The 26,667-nt window shown below is 35.0% G+C and overlaps 1 protein-coding gene across 5 annotated transcripts in view; it reads left to right on the top strand.

Annotated features, from left to right (window-relative positions):
- The window catches only part of Epha7 (EPH receptor A7), a 143,591-nt gene extending 117,132 nt beyond the window's left edge, over positions 1 to 26,459 (top strand). The window contains exons 6-17 of one of the 5 annotated variants that reach the window (XM_027403437.2): positions 2,143 to 2,267; positions 4,809 to 4,977; positions 9,500 to 9,608; positions 10,412 to 10,467; positions 14,606 to 14,731; positions 15,556 to 15,741; positions 16,277 to 16,338; positions 17,548 to 17,757; positions 18,450 to 18,599; positions 23,695 to 23,888; positions 24,848 to 25,003; positions 26,345 to 26,459. In XM_027403437.2, the coding sequence (XP_027259238.1) occupies positions 2,143 to 2,267; positions 4,809 to 4,977; positions 9,500 to 9,608; positions 10,412 to 10,467; positions 14,606 to 14,731; positions 15,556 to 15,741; positions 16,277 to 16,338; positions 17,548 to 17,757; positions 18,450 to 18,599; positions 23,695 to 23,888; positions 24,848 to 25,003; positions 26,345 to 26,459 (1,658 nt within the window). Of the gene's footprint in view, positions 1 to 2,142; positions 2,268 to 4,808; positions 4,993 to 9,499; positions 9,609 to 10,411; positions 10,468 to 13,301; positions 13,337 to 14,605; positions 14,732 to 15,555; positions 15,742 to 16,276; positions 16,339 to 17,547; positions 17,758 to 18,449; positions 18,600 to 23,694; positions 23,889 to 24,847; positions 25,004 to 26,344 lie in introns of those variants that run through there. The other 4 variants (XM_035438988.1, XM_027403435.2, XM_027403436.2 and 1 more) reach the window with 4 other exon arrangements.
- Positions 26,460 to 26,667: the final 208 nt, after the last annotated feature.

Genomic DNA, 26,667 nt, shown 5'->3' with positions numbered 1-26,667 from the left:
TATCAACAAGAGTTTAAAAATCAAATAAAAGTCCAAAAAGCAGTGTATCGGGTATTGGCAAGGCTTCTCCTGTACAAAGAGGAGAAATGTGTTGTGGTAGAGTGTACCATTAGAGATATAGGGTGAATTTCAAAATATTACAGATTTCAAATGTTTTCTGGCACCCTTTCCCCCCAATCCTCAATTACCATAATTATATCTGTGAAAGTTCTTTTACAGTTTCAAATAGTGAGCGTAATTTTAGTGTAACTTTCAAATATAAAGTCTTGTTTTACATTAGAGTTTGCTCTATGTAGCAGAAACTAAGTGAAGTGTATTTATAGCCCTCATTTTCTCCAGATCTTAGAGAATCGAGGGCTGCCTGTCTTTTTCATATTTTGAGACAGCAACTGAGCAGAGATTGAACAGTTCCTGAACACTACAGTATGTGAGGTGTGTTATTTGAAAGCAGCCTGAAGATTTAACTGTGTTAATCGGTGTAACCTATTTCTTCTCAATCCATTTTCACAGTGCACACCTAAATTATATGCCTTAAGCAGGGAGCAGCAGCCTTGTGCATGTCACTGTGTTGCCTTTGCAGTGTTTCCATCCAGGCTGTGTTCTAGGCGTTGGAGTAAAAGAGACACACAGAAACTGTTCAATACAATGACTGTCACCTTAACATTGGTTGGAATTTATGCTTCCCAAGGCTATGGAGATCACTCACAAATCTCAGACTATGAGCTGGGCTGAGCGTGGGCTTCATGAGTTTAGAAATCAGTTTGCACATCTGCTGTGAAGGCATAAAAGTTGTTTAATATGTTTTCTTACTGAAAATCTGCTTCATGGCTAATGTAACAGATATGCATTTACCTGTGAACACCTTACACTGAGCGAACTTCCCCTGAATTGCCTTCAAGAGAAAGTCTTGATCTGCCTAGTTATTCTTTGTTCATAATATGGGGGAAATGGCTGTCATGACGTTTTGCCATCCTTCCTTCAAAATTGCAAAGCAAGGAAGATGTGAAAAATGTGTTTTCCAGACATTGATGCAAGAAAGTATTAAGTAGAAGAAACAAAATAAAGCCAAAGGGATAAACATCAGAAATTTACTTAAATGGCTTTGGTCCCATATAATTGCTTTTCTGTCAGCAGGATTATTAACAATTTTGGACATCTGAAAATTAAATTAACAGCCTGAAAATATTTTACAGAATGAGATAGAGCATGATACATGAAACATAATGACCCCACTGAAACTCAGCCAAGCTAGTGCAGCTACTCGCTTAGGCAGAGTAGCTGACTAGTTAATCATCACCAAGCAAATTGGACAGAGCAAATTAGCTTACTGAATTCCAAAGCCTTAGCTACAAGAAAGAGGATATGCCACTAATTATAATGAAGGAACTCTGTGCGAACTGTTATCAGCATAGAAAGAGAAAGCAAGGCTTTAGCTTTGAACTTCCCCGAGCAAAGCTCTTGGAGCCTGAGCTACTATGTGAGCATTATGCCGGAGTGTAAAGCCGAGGACATGCCAGGCCTAGCATGACATGGGAGAAGCTCAAGCATTTTCTAGCATCTTCTCCTAATAAAGTGTAAAACTTTTCACCAAAATTAATTGGTATTCATTGTGAATACATACACAGGGGCAGACCCATATATGCAGACACAAACACAAATGAAACAATGACATTTTAAAGTATGTACCCTTTTACTGAAAATTGTTAATCTATTTCATGAACTTTTTTTCTCTATGGTATTTAGATATTTATTATTTCTTTAGAAAAGTGTATTTCTGTTTTATATAAAATAAATATTTGGACTCAGTTTATCATTGGAGATTAATCAGAAATTATATTTTCTAGCCTTAATTAGCATTCATTTGCTTAATTGTCATTCTCAGTCCCATCATTTCCATTTTTCACTAACTTGAACAATGCTATCTTCTGCTGTTTGCACTTTAATTTAAATTTCTATTAAGGTTTATGAGCAGTAATAAGGTCCTGTTTGAATATTCATTAGCTTTTGAATTGTGAGCTATGAAAAGGTGCTTTCTTTTACCTTAATGAAACTGGCACAGCATGGGACTGATCAGTTGTGACATTTGATTTGAGGCACCCAGTGAATTTTCTCATTGTTTATTGACACATCTTGTCCAAACAGCTCCCTCGCAAGTGAGTGGAGTAATGAAGGAGCGAGTGCTTCAGCGGAGTGTGGAGCTTTCCTGGCAGGAACCAGAGCATCCCAATGGAGTCATCACGGAATATGAAATCAAGTATTATGAAAAAGTAAGTGTGAGAGAACTGCGGTGTGAGCAGTGCCGTGCCTGACACCACCCAACTGCACTGGACTCTAGTGCTGGGCATTACACCACTATCTGGGGCTATTTCACAATTCACACTCATGATTCTCTGTGTTTAATAACCATCTTCTCCAACCTAGGTTCACATTACAATCAAGATTCTATTTATTTGCTTTCTGTGTCATACAAGTGAGACTATTGGCAGTATATTTTTTCAGTTTTTTATATAATAATTAGATATAGGATGCTTTAATGGCACAGAAACTATTCAACACAATATATTTTGAAAAGTATACTTGTATATACAAGTATATTCAGTATATTTGTGTGTGTAATAAATGACACTTTAATTTAGGGTTTTCATAGGATTGATGTCTTCAAATGCTGTTATCACAGCTAATGATATTTTGTATGTTCATAATGTCCTCCAGCACTGAAATTAGGAAGGTGTTACTTTTTTCTTTTAGATTCTCTCTGAAAATTATAGCATAAGTTCAAGATTATTATATCCCATGACTCTCCTTCTATAGAAATTTGTGTCTAAAACTCTTGTACTGCTCCTGTTCTCGCCTTACAATGACCAGGTAGTAATACAAAATATCTGTCTATATGAATATGTTCATGAATGTCTGATTTAGTTAGGACATAAAAATAGAAAGTGCATTCACAGTTCTCTGAGTTCCACCACAATTACAGACATCACTCAAAATATAAAATACAGAACCTACCACTATTAGGTATCACAATGCTAATTGTAACACATGATCCTTTATCTATTTGACTGAGTTAGGTGAATGCTCCAAAACAGAAACACCTCACTATTTTAAACATGATTATGAAATAAAATTCTAAGATTTTCGCAAAATTTGGGTGAATTGATTTCATTGAAATATATACAATTCATTGGCAATATTCCTCTATCCCCAGTGAGGAAAAACAAAGACAGCTTAAAATAAGTGCCAATGTTCACATTTGAAATACTTTGGCTTACGATTTTCATTCTCATTTGCTTTCCTCTTGGTCTCAGTTGTATTTTTATGCCTTTGCTTTGGACCGAAAAACTACATTACTTTTCCCATCAAATGTGCTTAAAGGGGATCATTGTTTTTAGCGCTGCTTTTGTAATATCCGTCTCGGTGTAATCCCTAATAGTTATGGTCCTTCTAGAAATTGGCAGATTTTAAAGTCAATAAAGCACATTTTACAGTACAAGGTGGCAGAGTTTCTCACGGGGAATCTGCAATCTTTTGCAAATCTTCACAGGGAAATAAATGCACTCAAATTGCTGGGCTTTATTTGCATGACAGAAACAGAATTATTTGCAGCCAGTAACATGTAAAATAGGCAGTTATTGGAATGTAGTACTGGAGCAGTGTGGCTGTGCAAAATGAAGGCACACGATCCATGTTTGTTGCGTACCTATTGTGAGTTCTTTCTAGTTCTGCTGAGACTATACTTCAACTGTCTATGATTTCATGTATAATACCTACCATCATTTTTATAACTGGTTATGCTGATAGCTATGATGAATCAACTCCATAAAGTGAGGCCAACTGTTTATTTCCACTTTCAGAAGTATAAATGTCAAGCTTAATAAATCAAGGTGCTATTTTCAAATTTCAGTAAATAATTTTAACATTGGTACTTACAGAAGGAATCAAAAACTACCCAAAAATTTATAGTTAGACAAATATAACTTTTTCAACTTGTCTTCATAAGTGGCTTAAGAAAGTCACATCAATGAAAATTTAGGTGTTATTCTTTTAAATATTATTTTGATGTGCTTGAAGTTTCATGTTTAATTAATTCTTAAGCTTATCCAATATATGTAAAATGACACATATATACATAATATCTATGTAATACAAGGTATTACAAAATAGAAAAAATATAAGCTGCTGCTTTAATGACCTTTGCAAGCCTTGGTATGTACATTCAAAAAGTGAATAACATATTTAATTTAAAATAATGTCAAACCATAGCCATAAATCCCATATTTTACTCTCAGACTGAAAAGTTGTAATTAAAACTTTCTGATAAGTACTATTCTGTGGATGTAGTTTTCTTCCTTTTTTACTGAGAGTCACTATTGTGTCACTGTGGTTGTAATGTTTAACTGGATTTCTTGATTTAACAGCATGCTTGATTGTTGGTACATGAATTTTGTTTGCCAAATATCACTTAGAGAAGGTTTGAAAAACTACATAGCTATATGAAGTCCTCTACTAAACCAGATGTACTTGTATTTTACTCAATAGAGAAACGTGTCCAAAAAGTTTTGCCACTGTTCATTGTCCCAACATAGCAAAAGCCCAAACACTATGATCATTTTAATGAAATTATTTCTTTTTGAAATTTATGCAGCAAATGCATGTTTTTCATGGCACTTTATGTTATCTTAGAAACACTCAGTATTACAGTATTACAGAAGGTACAGCATAGGCTCACTTAAACAAAATGCAGAAAATCAAAATCAATTACCAGAGTCAACTGTCAAATCCAATTTTCCTTCTAAATGTCATTGCAGGATCAACGAGAAAGGACCTACTTAACACTGAAAACCAAGTCCACCTCAGCCTCCATTAATAATCTCAAGCCAGGAACAGTGTATGTTTTTCAGATCCGGGCTTTCACTGCTGCAGGTTATGGAAATTACAGCCCCAGGCTTGATGTTGCCACTCTAGAGGAAGCTACAGGTAAAATGTTTGAAGGTAATTACCATCTTTGGTTCAGATTCTTCACTTTATAACTGTCACTTGGATTTTTTGCTTTCTTTTTTTTTTTGTATTGAGGTTGATAATGTTGCTCAAGAATATCTACAAATGAATATACATGAACATAACTGTACCCATTCTAAAGGTCATTTAGGAAAATAATTATTAAATATTCTCTTTATGTAGCAATATCTAAACTGTATGATATTAGTCTTTTACATATAGTATATTTATTTATTAAAAGTGAAACCAGAAGCCGGGCATTGGTGGTGCACGCCTTTAATCCCAGCACTGGAGAGGCAGAGGCAGGTGGATCTCTGTGAGTTTAAGGCCAGCCTGGTCTCCAGAGCAAGTGCCAGGATAGGCTCCAAAGCTACACAGAGAAACCCTGTCTCAGGAAAAAAAAAGTGAAACCAGAAACACTTGTAGGGGTTGTTTAGTTTGGTGTTGACACAAGGTGTTTTTGTAGAACTCAGAGTGTTCTAAAATAGAATTGTTTGTATCAAATAGCTTCCTTTACAGAAAAGTTCCCAGTATCCTATTCATAATTTTGAGTTCATAAAAGCTCCATGCTTCTAGCAATAGTCTCAAACACTGAAGGCTCAGAAAGATCTCAAAACTTGTGCTTCTTTTATTTGTATTTTTTCTTTTTTCACTTTCGTTATGAATTTCAGTTTTACCAGAGAATATTAAACACATATGAAATATAAATGAATATACCAAAACCTCCCACTCAACCTGAAAATAAAACATAATCAATAAGTTTTGGGCCCTTTAACAAATGTTTATATTTCACAATGTAAAATAAATTTGTAGTTAAAATATGTGACTCTGCTGCATGTAATATATAAAGTTACATTTTGAGATTTGTATTTCCCCTCTCGCTATGCTCAGAGCACCATAAGTACTGTTGTTGGCCATTCTCCAGCTGGCCTGAGACCTCACTTCAGTGTATGTCCACATTTGTGAGATTTGGATTCCTCCTGATGTTACTGCTTAGGCAGAAAATTTACCCAGTCACCCTTTCCTGTTGTCCTTTGTCATTCTAGCATTTCTATAAAATTTTAAAAAAGTGAATAAAAATTCATGATTTACTTTCTTTACTTTTGACAAAAGCTTTTAAAGTAATGAGGCTTTGATCAGAATTATTTTGACTAGAAAACATTATAGTTCTTTTAGTGATAGAATAAATTGGTAAATATTCTTTCCAGTAACCGAGGCTTAGTAAATTTGTTAGCAAAAATATTCTTTCAAAATGTCACATTTTAAAATGAACAACAGCAATATATATATATATATATATGAAATTCATATGAGGTATCAATCATTTGTGTAGAATTGTACATGTAAAAAAGGATCAGTTGAAAAAAGTTACCACAACGTGGTCTGATGGGATAAATGTCCTTTATTTTCATCTGCATCATTAATTATGGAATATATAAGATAAAAATTAGAATATTTATGTTAGGAAGTGTATTGCCATAGTTCACAACTGGTGACATTTTCCCAACATCACCTTATACATTGTAATGCAATGAGATACTTCAAGGTTTGCTATTTCTTCTTTAGTTTTGAAATCTTTGAAAATTAATCTCTATTCCTTCCTGACTTTTTAAATTGGATCAAACTATTTATTTATTTAAATTGAATAGTAGTATTTTCACTATTTCAAAGGAAAGTAGCTAAGACTTCAAAATTAAGGTGAAGTGTCAGATACTGAGTGATCATATGAAATTAATGTTAAAATGGTATTTTGTATTAGAAGCAATATGGTAATTTTTATTATTAGGATATCTTCTTCCATTAAGATGTAAAGTTAATGAAAGTATCCTTCATATATTTTTTTATTTCTTTTCAGCCATTGACTTGCAATGCCTACTCTAATGTTTGTAGCATAGAAATCATTCAACTAATAAGAAAAGACTAGATCAGACAAACATGGAATAGGTTATCAGGATAAATCAGTGCTCAGAGATACATGTTAGATATCTCACCTTGTGATATCCATGTGTGTGATTCTAGGTGCACTCCTCTTTCTGTAAGCCCTGGGATAGTAGTACCCAAATTAAATTTATGTACTCCAAGTGTTGTGGATAGTGCATTGTTTGAAAAGTTTCTAAATGTCTTATTATTTATCTAAACTATTCAAAACAATGTTTTCTCAGAAACATCTTTTACTTTAAGATTATTGAGGAATTCTCAAAAGGTTGTGTTTATGTTAAAACACAGTATACTAGTCTCATTTCATTTAGCCATTAGTATGATGTCATTAAGTCATGGAGATTCTGGAAAACTTGATATTGCATTTATAAACAAAGGAAAGTGTAAAGAGCGAACAATATGTTTGCAATATGAGAAAATAATATTGGTCTATCAGATTTCCTAGAAATCTCTTGAGGACCCTCAGGGATGCCTAGACTAGTCCCATTGAGAGACTCTGACTCAGCCTCTATGCTGCTCTAAGAATTATGTGCACACAGAGATGTGCTAGGCATTCTAAGTGTCCTCTGTCTAAGCTTAGTGAAAAGGTATGTTGAGTTCATGAATTCTGCCCATATGGTTTACTATGGTAGAATTCAAGATGCAGTATTACCACCCAAGAGGTGGTGATATGCTTTACTCAGAAGCAAGACTGGAGGGGAGATTCTACCTCGAGGAGGTCACTTAGGCGCTGTTCAAAAGAAATTAGCAGTCCATCCCATATCAACAAACATACCCACTTCTCCTTCTGCTTAGTCATCCTATTGGTTTTGAAGTTTTTCATAAGTGGTCTTCAGACTATAGCCTCAATCATTACTTCTAAAATGATCTTCCCTCAACATAGATTAAATATTAATAATATGCATCAACTATTGAAAGGTTAAAGTTCACCATTAAGTAATCACATACAAATAAACCTTCATGAATGTTGATTCACCTTTTAGCTGAGCTCAGTGTTTCCACTGGAGCTCTTGCCTCTGAAGCTCAGGGAAGAACTGAGCCTTAGACAAGCAGAGAATTGACCCCTAGGGAATGCTGAATACAAAGCATTTCTACACTTGAGTGTGTAATTGTTTCCTTCCTCAGGAGAATTACTCCATTCTGTATCTTCTCTGTATACATAAAAATCAGATAGAAACAAAAATAACTACATAAATAAATAAGAAAGAAAATAAACTAAAAAGTCATTTTCTTAGTTGTATGTCTATTGGACTGTAACTCAGAATTTAACACTTACAGGTTATTTACCTTATATATATATATATATATATATATATATATATATATATATATAAAAACTTTCCTATGTTTAGTTCTCTCTGAAGGCAGATCACCTGATGACAAATTAAGGAGAGTATATAATGAACACATTAAAAAACTACCTGGCTAGCCATTTTTTTATAATTTTCCTGTTTAAAATAGGAGCTATGCCTTTAGTATAGGTCACAGAAGTAAGGGTACATTATCAAAGAGAGACAACATGGGTAAATTTAACAAGGTGTCATTATAGATAGGGGTGAAAACTGCTAGCTGAGGCAAAGCAGTTCTGCATAGATCAAAATTTATACTCCAGAGATCTAGTCCCTTGCCACCCATAAGAAAGAGTAATATTTTCCATCATGCCTTGTATTGAAGATTATAGATGTTGATTGTTCCAGAAGTAGCTAAACTGTATTGATTTGACTTTATATATTACACATTTGTAATTGGGCAATTTGTGGGTATATATTTTCATTGTGTACCATGTCTATTGATTGTATCTGTTCATCTATGCTAATAATGAAAATATCCAGTGAGGAGATATAACAACTGGCACTAAGGTGGAAGTGATAAGCTCATGTTTCTTGAAACATCTTTTTAGCACGAGTTCTAATAGGTCTTAATAATAAACACCCGGAGTCGGATATTAGGTGGTGAAAGCTGAAAGATCAGAGAATCAGAGCAGACAGCCACTAGAAGTTCTCACATCTATGAAATCCTCAGACTGAAAAGAGGCTGAACACCTACCTCCTCCCAACTTCTGCTCTATGCCCAGCCATATCACTTTCTGTCTATACAGACCTCCATACCTCTATGGTTAATTAGTGTGTAGCTCTGCCCTCTGAACTTCAGGCAAACTTTATTTGTTAGAGTAGGAACAAGAAATCACCACACATCTTAAACCACAAGCTACTTTAGAGGTCATGACTCATGGACTTATCCATGTAGTTACTGTAAAGAAGTCCAACCAAGCTTTTATTATTGATCTTAGAGGAATTATTAGTATGTAAAAGTAAGACTATGATTCAGTAATTGTAAGACATTTTTAAACTAGTTGAAAAAGTTTGCTTTTCGTAAATATACTGTCTCATGTCTAATCTCGCCACTTTCTTAAAATTCAGAAATTTGTTTAAATTTATACTGTTAATTAAAATGAGTTTATTTGAAATTAGAAGTAAAGTAAATGTTCTGAATTGTTTCATATTCAGCTTCTCATGTTCCTCCTAGCAGTAAGTGGTTCTGAGCTTCTGTCCTCTGTTTATAGCGACAGCAGTCTCCAGTGAACAGAATCCTGTTATCATAATTGCTGTGGTGGCTGTAGCAGGGACCATCATCTTGGTGTTCATGGTGTTCGGCTTCATCATTGGAAGAAGGTAGAGCATAGAGTTCTTGTAGGTTTTTGTTTGTTTATTTTCTGTTCAATTTTTCAAAACAGGGTATCACTGAGTACCTTTGGGAGTCCTGGAATCACTTTGTAGACCAGCCTGGCCTCCAACTCAGAGATTTGCCTGCCTCTGCCTCCCAAGTACTGGCATTTAAGGCTAGTGCCACCAGTGTCTGGCTTAAGTTTTTCAAGTATTTGGCAAAAAGAATGTTGATTCCCAAAAAGTTCCAACAAGTTATTTACTCATCTTATTTACTCATGTTTTTAGAAAATATGAGCATTTCTTTTCTGATATATAACATTAGTCAGTTCATTGTTTTTGTTCTCTCCAAATCAAAGTACACTTTGCATTTGATCACTGCCTTCATTTGAAGGTGGGTGAGAGCTATAATTAGTATTGGGTGAATGTGTATTTGTTACCTTCAGTTACTTTTCATAATAAATACAGAAGACCCAAAGGAGAGGTTAAATCTTTTAGCTGTTGTTTTTTTTTTCCCAACATTTGTGAAAACCATTTAAATATAAATGCAAATACTATTTGATAAATGTGGCACCAAAAAACATTTCCTGTCTTCTGGTCTTACACAAAGACTCTGTTTCCTGTGCATACTTTGATCATGTGCATTGACACGTTATTATCAAGTGGTTCGTAACTGAGGGCAGAATATATTTGTATTTGTTTATACCTCTAGCTAGCATGTTCCTACATAGCATTGCTCCTGATGCTGCATGTCAATCCATGAAACATGATCATTGAGTAATCTTACCACAAATTTACTTTTTTCCCCCAAGGCACTGTGGTTATAGCAAGGCTGACCAAGAAGGGGATGAAGAACTCTACTTTCATTGTAAGTGTTTCTGTCTTTTACTATATCCCAGTTTAAACAGAAATCTGATCATTGCTATTGGCAGCAGTGAATCCCTAATGCATCATGCTAAAAATTCTGTAATGCACTCAGAAATGTAAATCTATTCAGAAATGTCACATGACTTTCAGAATATTGAGGCACTTTCACGTCATAGGTTTTGTGTTTAGCAAACCCTGCCCAGATGTTGTCATCACTATAGTAGTGAACCATTAAAAGCAGCCTGTCCCATTTTCTAGTAAGGAGTGTCTTTTAAGTCAAGGTGGGCACTTGCTCCCACCCAGTGAGTGATGCTCCCAAGAATCACAAAACTCAGGAGACTAATTGCCACTGAGAGATACTTCCTGAGAAATAAAGAACATAATGTCAGTCTCCAATCCTCTGATGCTTTCCCAGGAATGTGAGCTACTTGGTTCTTAAATGCTCATGTTAGAAATCAATTCTGAATGAGGCCTATAAATCCAAAGACAATAGGAAAAAAAACAACAACATTATTTTGTTGCAAAATGAATGGCAAATGGAAATAAGGGATTTGAGAATAAATATCAATGCATTTTACAGGTGAATAAATACAAGCCCAGCATCAAATTATTTCAGTTCTAGAAAGCATATTATTCCTAGTTTTAAGCCTTGGAGATTATAGAAACCAAGTATTTTTATTCTCTTTTTAAATTTCTATACCTTTTATGACATCTCTATTACATAGATAAATTTCCTTAAAATGATATAATAGTTGCTTATTACATAATTGGCCATATTCTTTTTATAGTATCTAAGAAGATACTACAACACACCTACACTAAAGTTTTAAGAGTTTCTCAAATGGTATTTAGGAATTTTTAACCATTTTAGAATTTCCTCATAATTTTTAAGAAAAAAAAGCGCTTAAGCTGAAATTTGTGCATCAAATTGAAAATGCACTTTACTAAATTTTACTCCTTTGCATTTGTTGAAGCAACAGTCACTTTGACTTTAACTACTTTTAAAGAGGTCATTTTACATAACAGTGATCCAAATTGAATGTGAAGCTCTGTGGAATTCTAACAAAGAAGCCAGGAAGGCATGTTCTCCACAATTACTAAAGTAAAAGGAGAGATAACTTCTTCATGAAGCTTAAGCTTCAAGTACTCCCACTTTTATCAAACCTTTCCTAAGCTCTGGGATGTCCTGAGCCTTTCTCTATATAATTGTATGTGTATTCTCTTTAAGTTGACATCACAGGTCATATCCAGTTCAAATCTTACATGCCTTGAGTATACCTGCATCTATGTCATTCTGTTTTCTCACTCTGGTCCTTTGACTAATTTGCCAGTGAGTTCCCTATAAAAATCATCATTAATGAGAATCCCAGAGCCAGTTTATAGGTAGAAGAGAGGGAAAGTGCAGGGTATTTTTCCCTCTCTTGTGACAGAAAAAAAAAAAAAAAAACCCTTCCAAAACAAGGAAGAAACCATTAAAATCTGAGTTCCTAAAATTGTGTTTGTATTGTAAAACACATACAGAATGAAAATAGAAGACCTGGAAAAGATTAGTGGAGTCTTTGATCATACCCATATGTGCACAACTTATTGGTGTAGTTACTTAATATCTCCCCACCATGAATATGTCACTTTTCTGCCATTTATTGGGTTTATCTAATAATTCTCAAATAATCAAATATACACTAGTTTGTTTGCTTTGAACTTGCAGCATGATGCAGAACTTAAATGGAAACAAAAGTTAACCAAACTCCTTGTCATCATTCAGTTTTAATATTTTGAAGCCATTCACCTTTGTCATGTTTTACATTCAGTTTTTAATCAGAAGCATTCAGAATTGAATGTCTTACTTGTTTATGTAGACAACATGAACTTGCTGTCTATTAACAGTTTCCATCTCTCTGGCAGAAATATCTGAGTGGTCTTGAAATATTTAACATTCATGAGAAATGCAAATAAGGTCTCAAAACACAAGCACACTAACATACACACATTCAAACGTGGACTCTTTGATGGAACAAAGAAATAAACTAGAATATTCAGAAATTATGTCAATATTTCCCTTAATTTAAAGCATGTACTTTTAGATGAATAATGAAAAGGTAAAGTGTGCTTAACATCTCTGTCCTATTGTAGCCTGTGTATTTTTGACATCCCTTTTCCTTAGGTATCCTGTAATTCGGTTTGAACCAGGCAGTGCATTTATTCTACTTTATGGCTTTATCTAAAAGACCTAGCTTATTTACACTCTGGTGTCCTTTTATTCCCCCAGCACATGGGCAGTCTTCACAGGTGCAGAGACACCAGATTTGATTTTTACAGGAACTTGGAAGCAATAATTTAACTGGCCCTGAATTTAACAGGATATTCAGCCATTGATAGCAGGTGCCCTGGGCTCCCCAGAGCCCCAAGTCTCAAATTTTCACATATAAATACAATGGAGGAGTTTAGTGAAGCAATTCCAATTTACATTTTGTTTCCTCCTACTGGTTCTTCTAACAATGTCTTAGAATCCAAGCTGGGTAGTATTTCATGTTTTTATGCCAAAACAGCTTTGGCCTGTCAAAATGTTTTATGACAGCTTGAATAAAGAACCATCAGAGACCCGTTTGAGATGCAGAAGGCTACTACCAATCTAGTTTCCTTATCAAAAACAAAAAGTGAAAGAGAGAATAAAAAGGGACAAGATGGCTCTTTCTCCAACTGCCTGACAACCTAGGAGGTTAACCTATTGTTTTCTTCCCTTTTCTCTCTCTCTTTCCCCTCTTCCTGTACTCCTCTTTTTTCTCTTTCTATCCCCTCTCTCTCTTTTCTTCTTGTGTTTTTTTTCATGTTCAGCTTTAGTAACAAATGAGCATCTGTCAGTTTTATAAACTGCAACAATAATTGTTTAAGACAATCAATTTTGGATAAACAATCAACAACAGCAGAATAAATCAAGATTTTTAAATCCCAGTTTTCCTTTTTACATTCCGCTTATTTTGTTGTTATATGTTCCTTTTTAAAATCTGATCTTGATTTAATGTTATGACATAAGCACAGTTAGGCTGCAGTGTAATATATAAAGACATTGTTCTGAGAGTAGTAAGATTCAATGGAAAGATTGTTTGGTGGCTTTGTCAAAAATAATAAAGACTTTTTAAGGATATAGTGTAATTTTCTTCATTGCATTAATATAACCAAATATGCCTACCTATCTTTGTCTTGAACCAAATGAGTAGATTTGGAATACTTTATTGTAATTGAATTTGATATAAAGTTGACTTAGCATTATCTGTTACCTGCATGCTTCTGGGTGCATTGAAAGATTTTAACTTTTAAGATGATACTATGTTGTTTGAATTTTGACTACCTTTTGTCAGGCATACTGGCTACCTCCTCGTATTAGCTAAGATCTTCCAAAGCCTTATAATGAAAAGTTCATATACATCATTTCTCTTTCAAATCACTGTCATACTTGGTAACAGATCCCAGGAATATTGTAAATTTTCTAATTTACTCTGCATTTTGTATATCCAGCTTCTATTACACTCAAGGTGAATATTAAACTATGTCTTTTGAATATTTCTCTTTGATTTTGTGATAGCAGTCCCTCGTATCTTGTACTAATTTATGTATATGTCAACAGTGGTTGGTCTTTAAAAATAAATCAAAGAATACATAAGATGTCTAAATGTTTTTAATATTGCTGTCAGTATAGTGGTCTACCTGTAAATGAAATGTCTTATTTCCTTGGTGTATTAATTTGATGGATTGACTGATTGATAGGTTTATCATTCTGTTTCCAAGTCCATTCCAACCCTCTGTCTGGCTTGAAGTAGATTATGATGGCTCTGAGTTTAATCAAACCTCCCGTCCGGTAGGAGAGGCACATCAGAAATTTCGGTGGATGTCTTTTGTTGATTTACTGGAAAAGCAATTCAGTTAGTAACCTATGAGTTGGATCCTATGCTACCTATAGAAGCTTGCAAATAATACCTAGACGCCAGCAGACTGGAGTAGTCTGTTAAAACTGCTGTGAATGAGGTGATGTGGAAGCAAGGTCACTATTCCAAGGAGCACTCTGCATAATGACAGTCCTGGGCTGACTGCACAATAAGTGCTTTGCTTCATCACAGTCATGCTTTCTTACATCATTACAGTTAAATTTCCAGGCACCAAAACCTACATTGACCCTGAAACCTATGAGGACCCAAATAGAGCTGTCCATCAATTCGCCAAGGAGCTAGATGCCTCCTGTATTAAAATTGAGCGTGTGATTGGTGCAGGTAAGGCTGTTGTAGCTTCCTTATTCAGCTGTTCTATTTAACCAAGATCGAAAGTCATATATCATAATGACAGCCAAATAATTATACTTCAAGTGTAGAACTCTTGCATTTACCTGAATGATTGGAAGCAACAGGGCTGTACTTGTTTATGAAGTCTTAAAAAAGAAATGGGAGGGAGCACCTAGTACAGAATGTGAATATATGTGATTTCAATGGGGTTCTAAAGGTGCTGTACTATTAGCTACTTCATAGTCACTCCTGCTGTATGACAATAATAGCTTAGAATTTTAAACATCAGGATTTTCTTGTATCTTGATGGAATGTGCTTTCCTATCTTTGAAACTGCCTTTTCTTCTCTTATATTTCTAACAATTAACCATTGTACCATTAACATTTATGTAGAAAATTCCATACCTTAAAAATCTCGAATATATATTGTTACTTAGACTTTTAAAAAATAGCAATGTTTGTAATTTGGTAATGTGCCCTGACACTTTAGTTATTAGATGTTTCCAATCTAAACGTTGACTCTGAAAGAGTGTTTGCTAATCAACTGACAAGTGACATCCAAGTAATAGATGCTTAGTGAGGCTTAGCTAGAATTAACAAAAGTGTGTCTCCAATTTTAATTTTGTTTTACCCATTTCAAAACTGTTTCATTGCCTATGGGAAATAAAAATTCACCATCAATTTTAATGCATTTATTTACACTTAGAAAAAATGTGTGATTAATTAAAACTTATTTTAAATATTTTAATCTATTTTATTTGAAAACATTAACAATTTCAGCAATTAAAACATGCCTGCTTGTTCTTTTACTTCAGGAGAATTTGGAGAAGTTTGCAGTGGTCGCTTGAAACTTCCAGGGAAAAGAGATGTTGCAGTGGCCATAAAAACCCTAAAAGTTGGTTACACAGAAAAACAAAGGAGGGACTTTTTATGCGAAGCAAGCATCATGGGGCAGTTTGACCACCCAAATGTCGTCCATTTGGAAGGGGTTGTTACAAGAGGTAGACACTAGTGCTATGCTTCACTTATTAAATAGGATGTGCTGGAAATTAGTAATATTGCACATACAATTAAATATCCAATTGTGAACACATTGCATTTCTGATTTTTATTGGTGTGTAACTAATAAAAACAATTATTTTTGCTGCTATGCACAAACAAGGGATTAGATTTGAAGAATGAGTCTCAGGGCTAGGATGACTGATTAATGTTTATATTTATCTTCAAAATTACAAAACTGGTGTGGCTCCTCTACATTTTATGTAAAGTTTCACTTTTTTATTATTGTTGCTCACAAGTTATAAATAAAAAGAGCAAGGCGTGCCTGTGGCATAGTGCAATTGTGACCACATTCCATATTGCATGTCTGCACCAGCTTAGTCCTGTGATTAGAAATCTTCCTTCCTACCCTCTCAGCTTCTCCAAAGGGGAATTGGGTTGGGTTTTTTTTTGGGGGGGCGGGGTGAAAGAATGAGAAATTCTCAAGTGTATTTCACAGATTGTGAAATACCAATTTCTCCTTTATTTTATTATTAGGGAAGCCTGTCATGATCGTGATTGAGTTCATGGAAAATGGAGCCCTGGATGCGTTTCTCAGGGTGAGTGCCCACATCAGTCTCTCACACCTAGGCATGTACCTGAGAGGGGTTCTAGTTGGTGAACTTTGTCTCACATTATGATGTGTAATGTGTAAACTGTATGAAGTCAGAAAATTATCTTTGAAAAATCACAGTTCTAGACTGCATTAAATTAGAATATTGAATAAAATGACTTATTAATATTGTTACTTGATGTGTAGAGGCTATTCCAAAGCTGTGCTATTTAAATGCCTATTACAGGATAGCAAATAATTAATGAATGATATGTTATGTTTCTATAAATTCTTAATTATGAACAACCATAGTTCTACTGTAGGAAGCTTGTCTATTCAGAAAATGTACATGCTAACATTTTCAAAACAGAGAGAGAAAATGGCTTGAGTGAGAATTCTTAGAATGTCCTCATTATGGTATTTACAATGACACCTTTAAGTCAAAGTTGTAAACAAGGAGAGGAATCCAAGGGATCCTAATTGTCAAGTCACTATGATAAGTAACAGGATCCAGGTGTTCTGAAATAACACCCAGGAAATCCACATTCTCAAACCCCTGTCCTCCATGTGGAAATGTCTGTTTCTGTTTAGAACTCGATGGTGGCCAGTTTGGTTGTGAACGTTTCTCCACACTGTAGGCTAGTACAACATCTAGTGGTTGTTGAGAGTTGTTGTGGCTACCAGCAACACAACCAAAGAAATGAAAGAAGGTCAAAAAAGCTACTATTAATCATTTTTCCTAATTTCTCAATATTTTAAATCACAGTTTGACCCATTTTCTTTTTTACAATTTGAGAATAAACAATACATTTGTATTCCTTGTTCTATGGGTTCTTAGATTGTTTACATGCATGTTTTGCTATGTAGGGAATACTTATGCATCAGAGTTTATTTTTTGGAAATTCTATTTCCTAGCATCACCTGAAATTTTAGCATGTTCAGAAGTGGATATTTATTATAGCCAATTATTATCAGTTATCATGAAAATAATAAATGTGTACCAAAAACCAGATATTACCAAATATCTGTAAAGTTGTTGACTATCATCTCAAGCAACATATGCTATTTTCCCCACTAATTATCAATATTACACAGATAATTGACTAGCACTTCCTGTTGTACAATGGTAAATTACAAGCATGCATACATTTTTTTCTGGTGATTTTGTCCCCTTTGAAGTACCATTAAGTAGACTTTTTGTTTTATCTTCCTGCAGAAACATGATGGGCAATTTACAGTCATTCAGTTAGTAGGAATGCTGAGAGGAATTGCTGCTGGGATGAGATATTTGGCTGATATGGGATATGTTCACAGGGATCTTGCAGCTCGAAATATTCTTGTCAACAGCAATCTTGTTTGTAAAGTGTCAGATTTTGGCCTGTCCCGGGTTATAGAGGATGATCCTGAAGCTGTCTACACAACTACTGTAAGAAAACACCTATTATTTTACTTGTAATACTTAAGATATCCCATACAAGCAAGAAGAGCTTAATGTAAAACTAAACACCAGGGGGCATGCAAATTGACTTCAGCTTTTTTTTCTTTTGTGGACATTAGTATTATTATTACAATCTCCACATAAAACCAAAAGTAAGGAAGAAAAATGATAGCACCACATCTCATACTGGTATTTTACTGTACTAGAATTGTACTATGTAAATATTATACAGTTAAATTCGACATTATCTATTTACTAGCTTGTTATCACAATAGTAAATAGAATCATATTTAATAAAAATTCTGAAAGATTAAGTATGCTAACTCATAACTTTTATGATATCATGCAAACAAGAAGGCTTATGTGAAAATTTACTTAAATATCCCATTTTTCACTCCACTTTACTGGCAACATAGTCTAATTTATCATTATCTATTCATTACACTCTTGCCGTGACACCACACAAGGTCCATTAAGTACAGTTGCCTTAGAAATGAGCACATAATGAGAGCCTAATAGAAAGATTGGTGACTTTGAATACAGAGAGGTTCAAGGTTTACAGACCCGCTGCTGCTGGGCTGTCAACTCATGTAGAAATACTTAACATAGGTGGTGGTGTGCACATAAAGGATACATACGCTACTGTGCATATTTAAAGTGTCAACATCTTTTTATAACAGGGTGGAAAAATTCCAGTAAGGTGGACTGCACCTGAAGCCATTCAATACCGGAAGTTCACCTCAGCCAGTGATGTGTGGAGCTATGGGATTGTCATGTGGGAAGTAATGTCTTATGGAGAGCGACCTTACTGGGACATGTCGAATCAAGATGTAGGTGATTCACTGTACAGACAACACACACATTCACATCCACTTCTAGTGTAACATAGTTGATGGCTCATATGTATGTCTATAAATTTATACATGTCTATAAATTTATAAAAACATGACTTTCTAGCTTCCCATCATCATTAATGTTAATAATAATTATTGTCATGAATTCGAGATTTTCATGGTTTTATTTTTTTATTTAGAATCGTTACTTTCTCATTTTTAAATTTTAGTTCTATTGGAACAAGAGGATACTAAGAATGATAATTCCTCCTTAATGATGTTAATGTTTCAAAGGGAAGTTCTTAAAGAGTTGGGTAAAGCCGGGCGTTGGTGGCGCACGCCTTTAATCCCAGCACTGGGGAGGCAGAGGCAGGCAGATCTCTGTGTGTTCGAGACAGCCTGGTCTACAAGATCTAGTGCCAGGATAGGCTCCAAACACAGAGAAACCCTGTCTCAGAAAAAAAAAAAAAGAGTTGGGTAAAACACTGTAGCAGAACAGGAATATCTTAACTGCCATTTAGAAAAAGAATGCCACTAACAAATGAAGTAGAGTTGTTTCTCATAAGGTGATATAGGCATAGGCAGGATTAGGAAAAGGCTACAGCTAAAATTCAGGTATTTTCGTTAAATCAGTATCTTCGTAATTTAGAGTCTCCTGTAAGAAGTTCCTGTGGTTTTTAAAGTCACGTGCTGTCGTTCATTGGGGCACTTTGTGGTACTTTAGATCTCTGCATTAACTGAAAGATGTATGACTGGATAGAGGGAGGTTTTTAACCTTTTATAGTGTTTGGTATTTTGAATCGAGTGATAAGCTTTTCCCTGCTTTGGTTTTGTTTTGTTCCCAGAGTTTCAGAGATAAAAATCTAAATTATGCTTCCTTTTGGCAGGGGCAGAGTTGCTAATATTTGACAGGTTTCAGTGTCAAAGATTTCATGGACTGTCAAAATGTGGCAAACAAATCCTTGGGGCAGAGAAAGGGAATATTTACATCCCCAGATACTCCATAGAGTCTCATCTCTTTTGACACCTTCCTTTCATACTAGTTCCAAGCATAAAAGGATTGACAGGAATATAAGATGACTTAAACTCAAAGTTTACTTAACATCCAAAAATAACAAAAGTGTCTGAGAAGGAAAAAAGTTTCAATTTTAAGTTTAGAAATTACATTTTTGTTTTTCTTTAAAATAAATATCACAAGTAAAGAACTGTTACAACAAAAATATTCTGTTAGCCAAATAACATTATAGCTCAAGTGGGGTTTAGTTTTAACTTCAGTGTTTAGGACCAGCATTTTAACTTTTTCATCTTGAAGGTCTGAATTCAATTTGGTCATGGGTTTTTATAGTACAAAATATTATCTACATACTGAGTTTATAAAGAAAAATTTATATTGATATTCTTACTAGAGAATTTCTTTGTTTCATAGTTAAGTATTGATGTATTATGTAAGCAATTATGCTTCATTTTCAGTTTTGAAATTAAGATAAAAGTTATTTTTCTTTTCAAGAGGAAAGGTTCTCTATGGGAGTCTGGCCAAAGGTTTTAGCCAATGGGTAGATCTGTTGAATTCTCTGGTGCATAAGTGGCTTCTCTGTGTACAGAAATAGATTGCATTTCCAGAGATAGATACTCTAATGAGATTTTATCATGCATTTAAGTACACCATCGTTGAGTTATATCCACAACTCTCTGGATAGATTTATTAAGTGAACTGACTCACTTTGTATTGTTTAAAGTTTTCAGGTATGCATCTTTGAGGTTATTTTAGATGCATTGGATTCTAAAAGACTTCTCATAAGGCATCATGAAAACAAGATGGGAATTTACATTTATATTCCTAGGCAAATGTACAAATTCTAGGCTGAATGCAAGATGAGATGAAGTACTCACAGTAAGGGAATAGAAATGGGGTGGGGGCAAAGGAGTCAGTGGTTCTGGTAGCTGTCCTATCCTTGCCTTCACTCTGGACAGAGACGAAAACAAGAATACGAGACAAGAAAATAGGTGTATATACACAGCCAAACATAGTCAAACAGCTTGTCACTTCATAAACATTTGAATAACCATTTTTTATTTTCAGATACCTATAACTTTCTGGAATTTCAATGCAATGGAAGCAGTTTAACATGTGTTAATGAAATCAAAAGCTTAAGCTTTCCCAATCTATTTCCAACTTTAATTTTTCAGAGAAGTATGTAGACATTTATCTGTTTTGTTTAATGGCTTTCAAAGAAAAATCATTATGTATTTACAAGTGATATAAGGAGAAATACAAAGTTTGAAAGCATTCCTTGGACTTCATAGAAGTTGTTTTTTTTTAATTGTACTTATTCTTGATTGGTCAAAATGAAAAATTTATTTTCAACTGATGAAATTTTAATAGTACTATATAGTTCTCTTTCTTTTAACAGTACTTGAGAATGTGTTTTGTTTTTACTTTAATCAAAACACAAAACAGATAAGTTGTCCATTTCACTGGAGGTAGTTAAAAGTGTGATTTTAATATAATAAACTTTCATAAAAGTGATTTCTTAAATCCATCTATTAAAAGTTCTTCTAAAGACATGCAGAAATGTGTTAGAGATCTAGAGCTCTTGCTACTCTTGCAGAAGATACAGGATCAGTTCCCTGCATGCACATAGGGCAACTCACAAACACCTGGAACTGCAGTTCCAAGATTCTGACACCCTCTTCTTGCCTCCACAGATAAACATTGTGCACATACAGACAGACAGGCATATGTCCATACAGTAGAATAAAAAAAAAGAGCTTTGAAAATATAATACACATATGCCTAAACTTATTTGGGGGGTGGCAATTTATTAGCCTCTAGCTTGCATATGTTTTAGTGTGCTATTCCTAAGAGAGAGCATACATCTTAAGGAAAAGTAGCCTAAATTGTCAAGAACACTAGCATTTATTAAAGTCAGTTCTTTGTTTAACTATATCTGCCTTTATTTTCTTGGGAAAAAAAAAACCCTCAAGGTCAGTTTTGTAAGGTTTCCAGAAATTCATTTTTCTTATATTTTAAATTTTATTTTGTCGAGTCCACCCTTGACCAGCAAGAACGATGCAACACCGAGGAATCTTCTTCTCACAGTTTTACTGGGAAACTTGATTTATAGGGAGTGGCCCGGGTATTGGAAGACGGGGCCTGATATAGCCTACAACTACCAATCACCTAACCCTACGTGGCTCGCCTGGATAGGTTGTCTCCAAACAGAATTAAGAGGATACGTGGCCTTTACCAAATTAGGAGTTGTTTACCACAGAGAGCACTCACCGTCGGGCTGGCGGGAGGCGGAAACCGGCGCCATCTTTTAGGCGCAGTACTCTGCAGCTCCCAACATTATTTGGGGATTATAAATTATTTACAACATTTATCCCTTTCCTTTTCTCCCTCCAAACCCATACTCTCTTTCAAATACGTGGCCTCTTTTTTTATCAATTGTTATTACATGCATGCATTTATAACATATGCACATATGTTCCTAAATACTTGGATATATGTTTTCAGGGCTGACACTTTAGCACGACACAACCAATTGGTGTGCTCTTCCATGGGAAAAGTCTCTTCTATTCTTAACTTTCCTCCATTACCTGTAGTTCTTTGTGTAGGGATCGGGAGTCATGGGCTTTTGCCCATCTATTGTGGCATGTTCATTGGTGTCATACTTGTTCAGTTCATGTTTGAGTAGTCATGTTGGTGAAACTTTATTTTTGTGTGTGTTGGGGGGAGTATCTACTGACATTACTAAGAGAGACAATCTCACAACAGTCCTCACAGAGGACTCCCTGGTTCTCTGTCTCTGGCAATCTTTCTTACCCCTCTTCCACATGTTACCTGAGCCTTAGGTATGGGATGGTTTTGTAAATGTATCCTTTGTGACTAGCCTGTACAGCTCTGCAGTTTGATTGCTTGTATCTTTGTATAGTGATCTCTGTCTGTTGCAAAAATAAGTTATAGTTATTGGAGGAGAAATTGCAACCACTAATTTGCTTAATCAACCTAATTCCTAAAAACAACCTATGAACATTTGTCTTTACACTCTCAGATTTCTCTTAAATTTTTAACACTATCATGTTTGCCAGTGTCAAGGGTTTATATTTCTCCTTGAGTAATATTGTTAATTTGTAAAGCCGTTGGTATTGCTTACTTTCCTACTATCTTCCCCATGTTATCCAGATTAATAATAACTTTAGATTTTCATATAACTAAGAATATTGGTGATAAGAAACTTAAGCTCTCTAATGTCTTTACAGAAATGTTTTTGCAAATCTATTTTATGTTTTTAATTAATATTCAAACTTAATGCAATAATTCCCCCTGGATGTTAATTTTACATAAATTGTGGTAAAAATTTTAAAGCAGTACTATGAATCATTAAGCCTTGACTAAAAACTCTTCTCAGTTTTCCACTATAAAGCTTTCTCTATGCTTGTTGCTTTGCACTTTCTACTGTCAGGTAGGTGAATGTGGAGGAAGGAAGGGATCTAGCCACCTCTCATGGACCATAACAAACTGTGTCCAGGAAGCTCTTGCATCACATTTACCAAGGACAGTAACCGTTATAGTTATTAATGAAATAGTATGTTTAACATTCTGTTCTGACACAGCACATTCACATAGTATGATCTCTTGCTCTAAAAGTGTCATCAGCACTCATCAAGAGATGAAACTCTTCGACTTACTCAGTAACTCAATTTCCTTTTCCACTGTCATTATGTTTTACGTCTATGCACATGTGTATTCTTGAAACTATATTCAGCTAAGAGAGTTCCATAACATGTCCTGTTTTGAAAACCTCTGGGGTGGCATTAAAAATATTTCCATCTCTTGCACCCTGTGTGAACTTAATTGCTGTTCCCTGTTGCTGAATTAACTAGGAAAATGTCATCATATCCTGCACCTCATGGACCCCATAATAACATGCTTAATGTATTCATGAATGTTTTGGAAAGAGAAAAAAGAATTTTTGTAAGCAATGTGTCTCATTCTTATCTGGATAAATCATTTTGCCTTCCAAGCAGTTCATTTTCTTGTAATTGAAGCTCTGTTGGTAATATTTTTTGATGTTCTTTTGGCTGTCAGGTCATAAAAGCAATAGAAGAAGGTTATCGTTTACCAGCACCCATGGACTGCCCAGCTGGTCTTCACCAGTTAATGCTGGATTGTTGGCAGAAAGAACGGGCAGAGCGGCCAAAGTTTGAGCAGATAGTCGGAATTCTAGACAAAATGATTCGAAACCCAAGTAGTCTGAAAACACCCCTGGGAACTTGTAGTAGGTAAGAAATCTCCAGTGAGATGGAACTGAATTAAAGGAAAGTATCCACATAAACCATTTGCCTCCTCAGCTTCACTCCAATAGCAAACTGAGGTCTGTGTCCAACCATAAATCCATACTAAAATGTTGTGTTCACAAAGCATTATTAGCCTTTTCTTTTTCAGATGGTTTACCTTAGTTTGTATTTAAAGAAATCCATTCAATGTTATTGGGCTTCCCTTTTCTTAGGACTAAACAACAGATGTCATTCTCAGAAAATCTGTGCTGCTAGAATTTGTGACCAGGCCAGGGGACATGATTTCAGGCCTGCGTTTTTATCTAGCTTTTATCATGTGTTTCTAGTTTTGGCATATTCTTACATTCTAATTTATCATATTGCTTTGTTTTTTATGTAAATGCCTCTGTAGAATTAGAAATTATAAAAAATAACTCATATATGCTATGTTGCACACCCATTACGAGCAAGTCCCTTCACTCATAGCAGAGCACACTGCAAGGCATTTTCAGCTTCAGCTGCAGGTAAGCTTGCTGCTATGGGCTGCACTCGCAAGGGTCTATTATCACCATGGAACTCCTAGTATGTCATCAAAGCAGAGAATTTTGAATGCTCCCAGTAGCACCTCATGGCCTGGGTAAGTTAGGATACAGAAAGATATACTTCCTTTACTCTCAGTTACTTGTAAAAAAGCCAGTGAACAAATATGACTGTCCCAAGCATCATCACCTATACAGTGTTTATGAGCATGTGGCAGACATTTCCCAGTGAGCACGCTTATAATTAAATGTTAAATTCAGGTATTTGTTGTTTCCGGATAAGTTATCTGGTTTTGGTTCTTATATAGATCAGTTAAAACATCTGGCTTAATTTCCTGTATCCCCCCTCCCTTTTTTTATGTACCAAGGCATCCTTTCTTTGGTAATTTCTGAGAATATTTTTCTCTGTGTTCTATTCTTACCTAGGCCCATAAGCCCTCTTCTGGATCAGAGCACTCCTGACTTCACTGCCTTTTGTTCAGTTGGAGAATGGTTGCAAGCTATTAAGATGGAAAGGTATAAGGATAACTTCACCGCAGCAGGTTATAACTCACTTGAGTCGGTGGCCAGGATGACTATTGAGTAAGTTTAAACTTGTTAAATTGTATGTAAAAATTGATTAATTATAATCCACAATTCCTATGCTAGGTTATCCTGTTTATAGTAAAGGGCTATAGATTACAAGATCAGAAGGAAAGGGCATTTGTTTTAAAAAAGCTTATATGTCAATAGTGCTTTAAAATAAATTCTTTACCAACCAGGTCATGAAATCAGTTGTCACATGTTAATTTTCTAAATGATAAAGGTAAAGGCCAGAAAATTTAAATATCCCTTACAGTGACTCAACAGGAATTTGATATATAATTTGTCTCCATGCCAGCATTCTGGGCCCTGCACAGTGGGGCTTTTTCCTTATTAAGCACTGTATCATTCAGCTTCCTATTCACTGGGGAGTATTTCTGCAATCAGCTTTAAAATTACTATGAACCTGAAGTCAAAAGAACTGAGTTTTCTGTTCCAGTTTGTCACTGATTAAATGGTCTTCGGAGCTCTCCAGAAGACCTGTCAGCCTAGCAATCAAATGTTTTTTCTGTAAACCTCATGCATGTGACATGCGACATGCATGTGATGTGAGCATAAGCATACCCACACTGTCCCTCCCATTTTCTTTGAACTTCCATATGGATAAAGCTGACATGTTTATACATGGATTTCCAAAGTAATCTATATTTCTATAAATATGTGCTTTTGAAAGAACCTGCCCTACAATAAATAATAATGTATCATTGTAATGTTTCAGCTACTTGTAAATATCTAAGCTCAACGTTTCTAGCAATTGGGAACGAAAAAGTATAAAAATAGTAACAACTATTTTCTGCACATTTAAACTGTGACTGTAGCATTGTACATATATGCAACAGTTTTGTTCTTACTATTGAATGAAGGAAAGCAATTGCACGGCTAGGAATACATGCTCAGAATTTCTCACATATTCCACTGTGTATTTCTGTGTAACAGTGGTTCCTGTGCTTTATACAAGGTTCCAGCAAATATTTCCATTACCAGAACACCCCATTTTTATAGTTAAATAATTTAAAGCGTTCAAAATTTCAAGTAACATTTGATTACCTTTTAAATTGGTGATAACATTTCAAGGTTGAAACAATTTTTTATATAAAATTTTAGATTAGTTAAAAAGCAACAGTACAGTAAATTAAAAGATGCACCTGTTAATACAATTTTTCAAAGGAAACTGTCCAAACAGGTCACCGTATGATCTTTGGAGTAGGATTACAGTACCCAAGAATACCGTTAGTGTCTGTTAGCCTAATGTATACAAAAAGCTTTATTGATAGTTGAACACTTAACACGGTTATCAGTTCTTCCTAATATGTCTAATGAGCATACCCTTGTCTTTTTCAGTGATGTGATGAGTTTAGGGATCACACTGGTTGGCCATCAAAAGAAGATCATGAGCAGCATCCAGACTATGCGAGCGCAAATGCTGCATTTACATGGAACAGGCATCCAAGTGTGACATGTAGTTCTCCCTCATATGGGGTTTGTGACTGCAGGAGAACAGCTCTGGCCTTCAGTATATGCATAGAATGCTGCTAGAAGACAGTTGATATACTGAATCCTTCCTACAATAAAGAGAAGACTTCAGAAGCACCTACAGACTTGAACTCCTAAGTGCCACCAGAATATAAAAAAAGGGAATTTAGGATCCACCACTGGTGGCCAGG

The sequence above is a fragment of the Cricetulus griseus genome, chromosome 2 (assembly GCF_003668045.3).
Source record: "Cricetulus griseus strain 17A/GY chromosome 2, alternate assembly CriGri-PICRH-1.0, whole genome shotgun sequence".
NCBI lineage: Eukaryota > Metazoa > Chordata > Mammalia > Rodentia > Cricetidae > Cricetulus > Cricetulus griseus.
The sequence above is the reverse complement of the archived record's forward strand: the minus strand, read 5'-3'. Positions and strand labels throughout refer to the sequence as shown.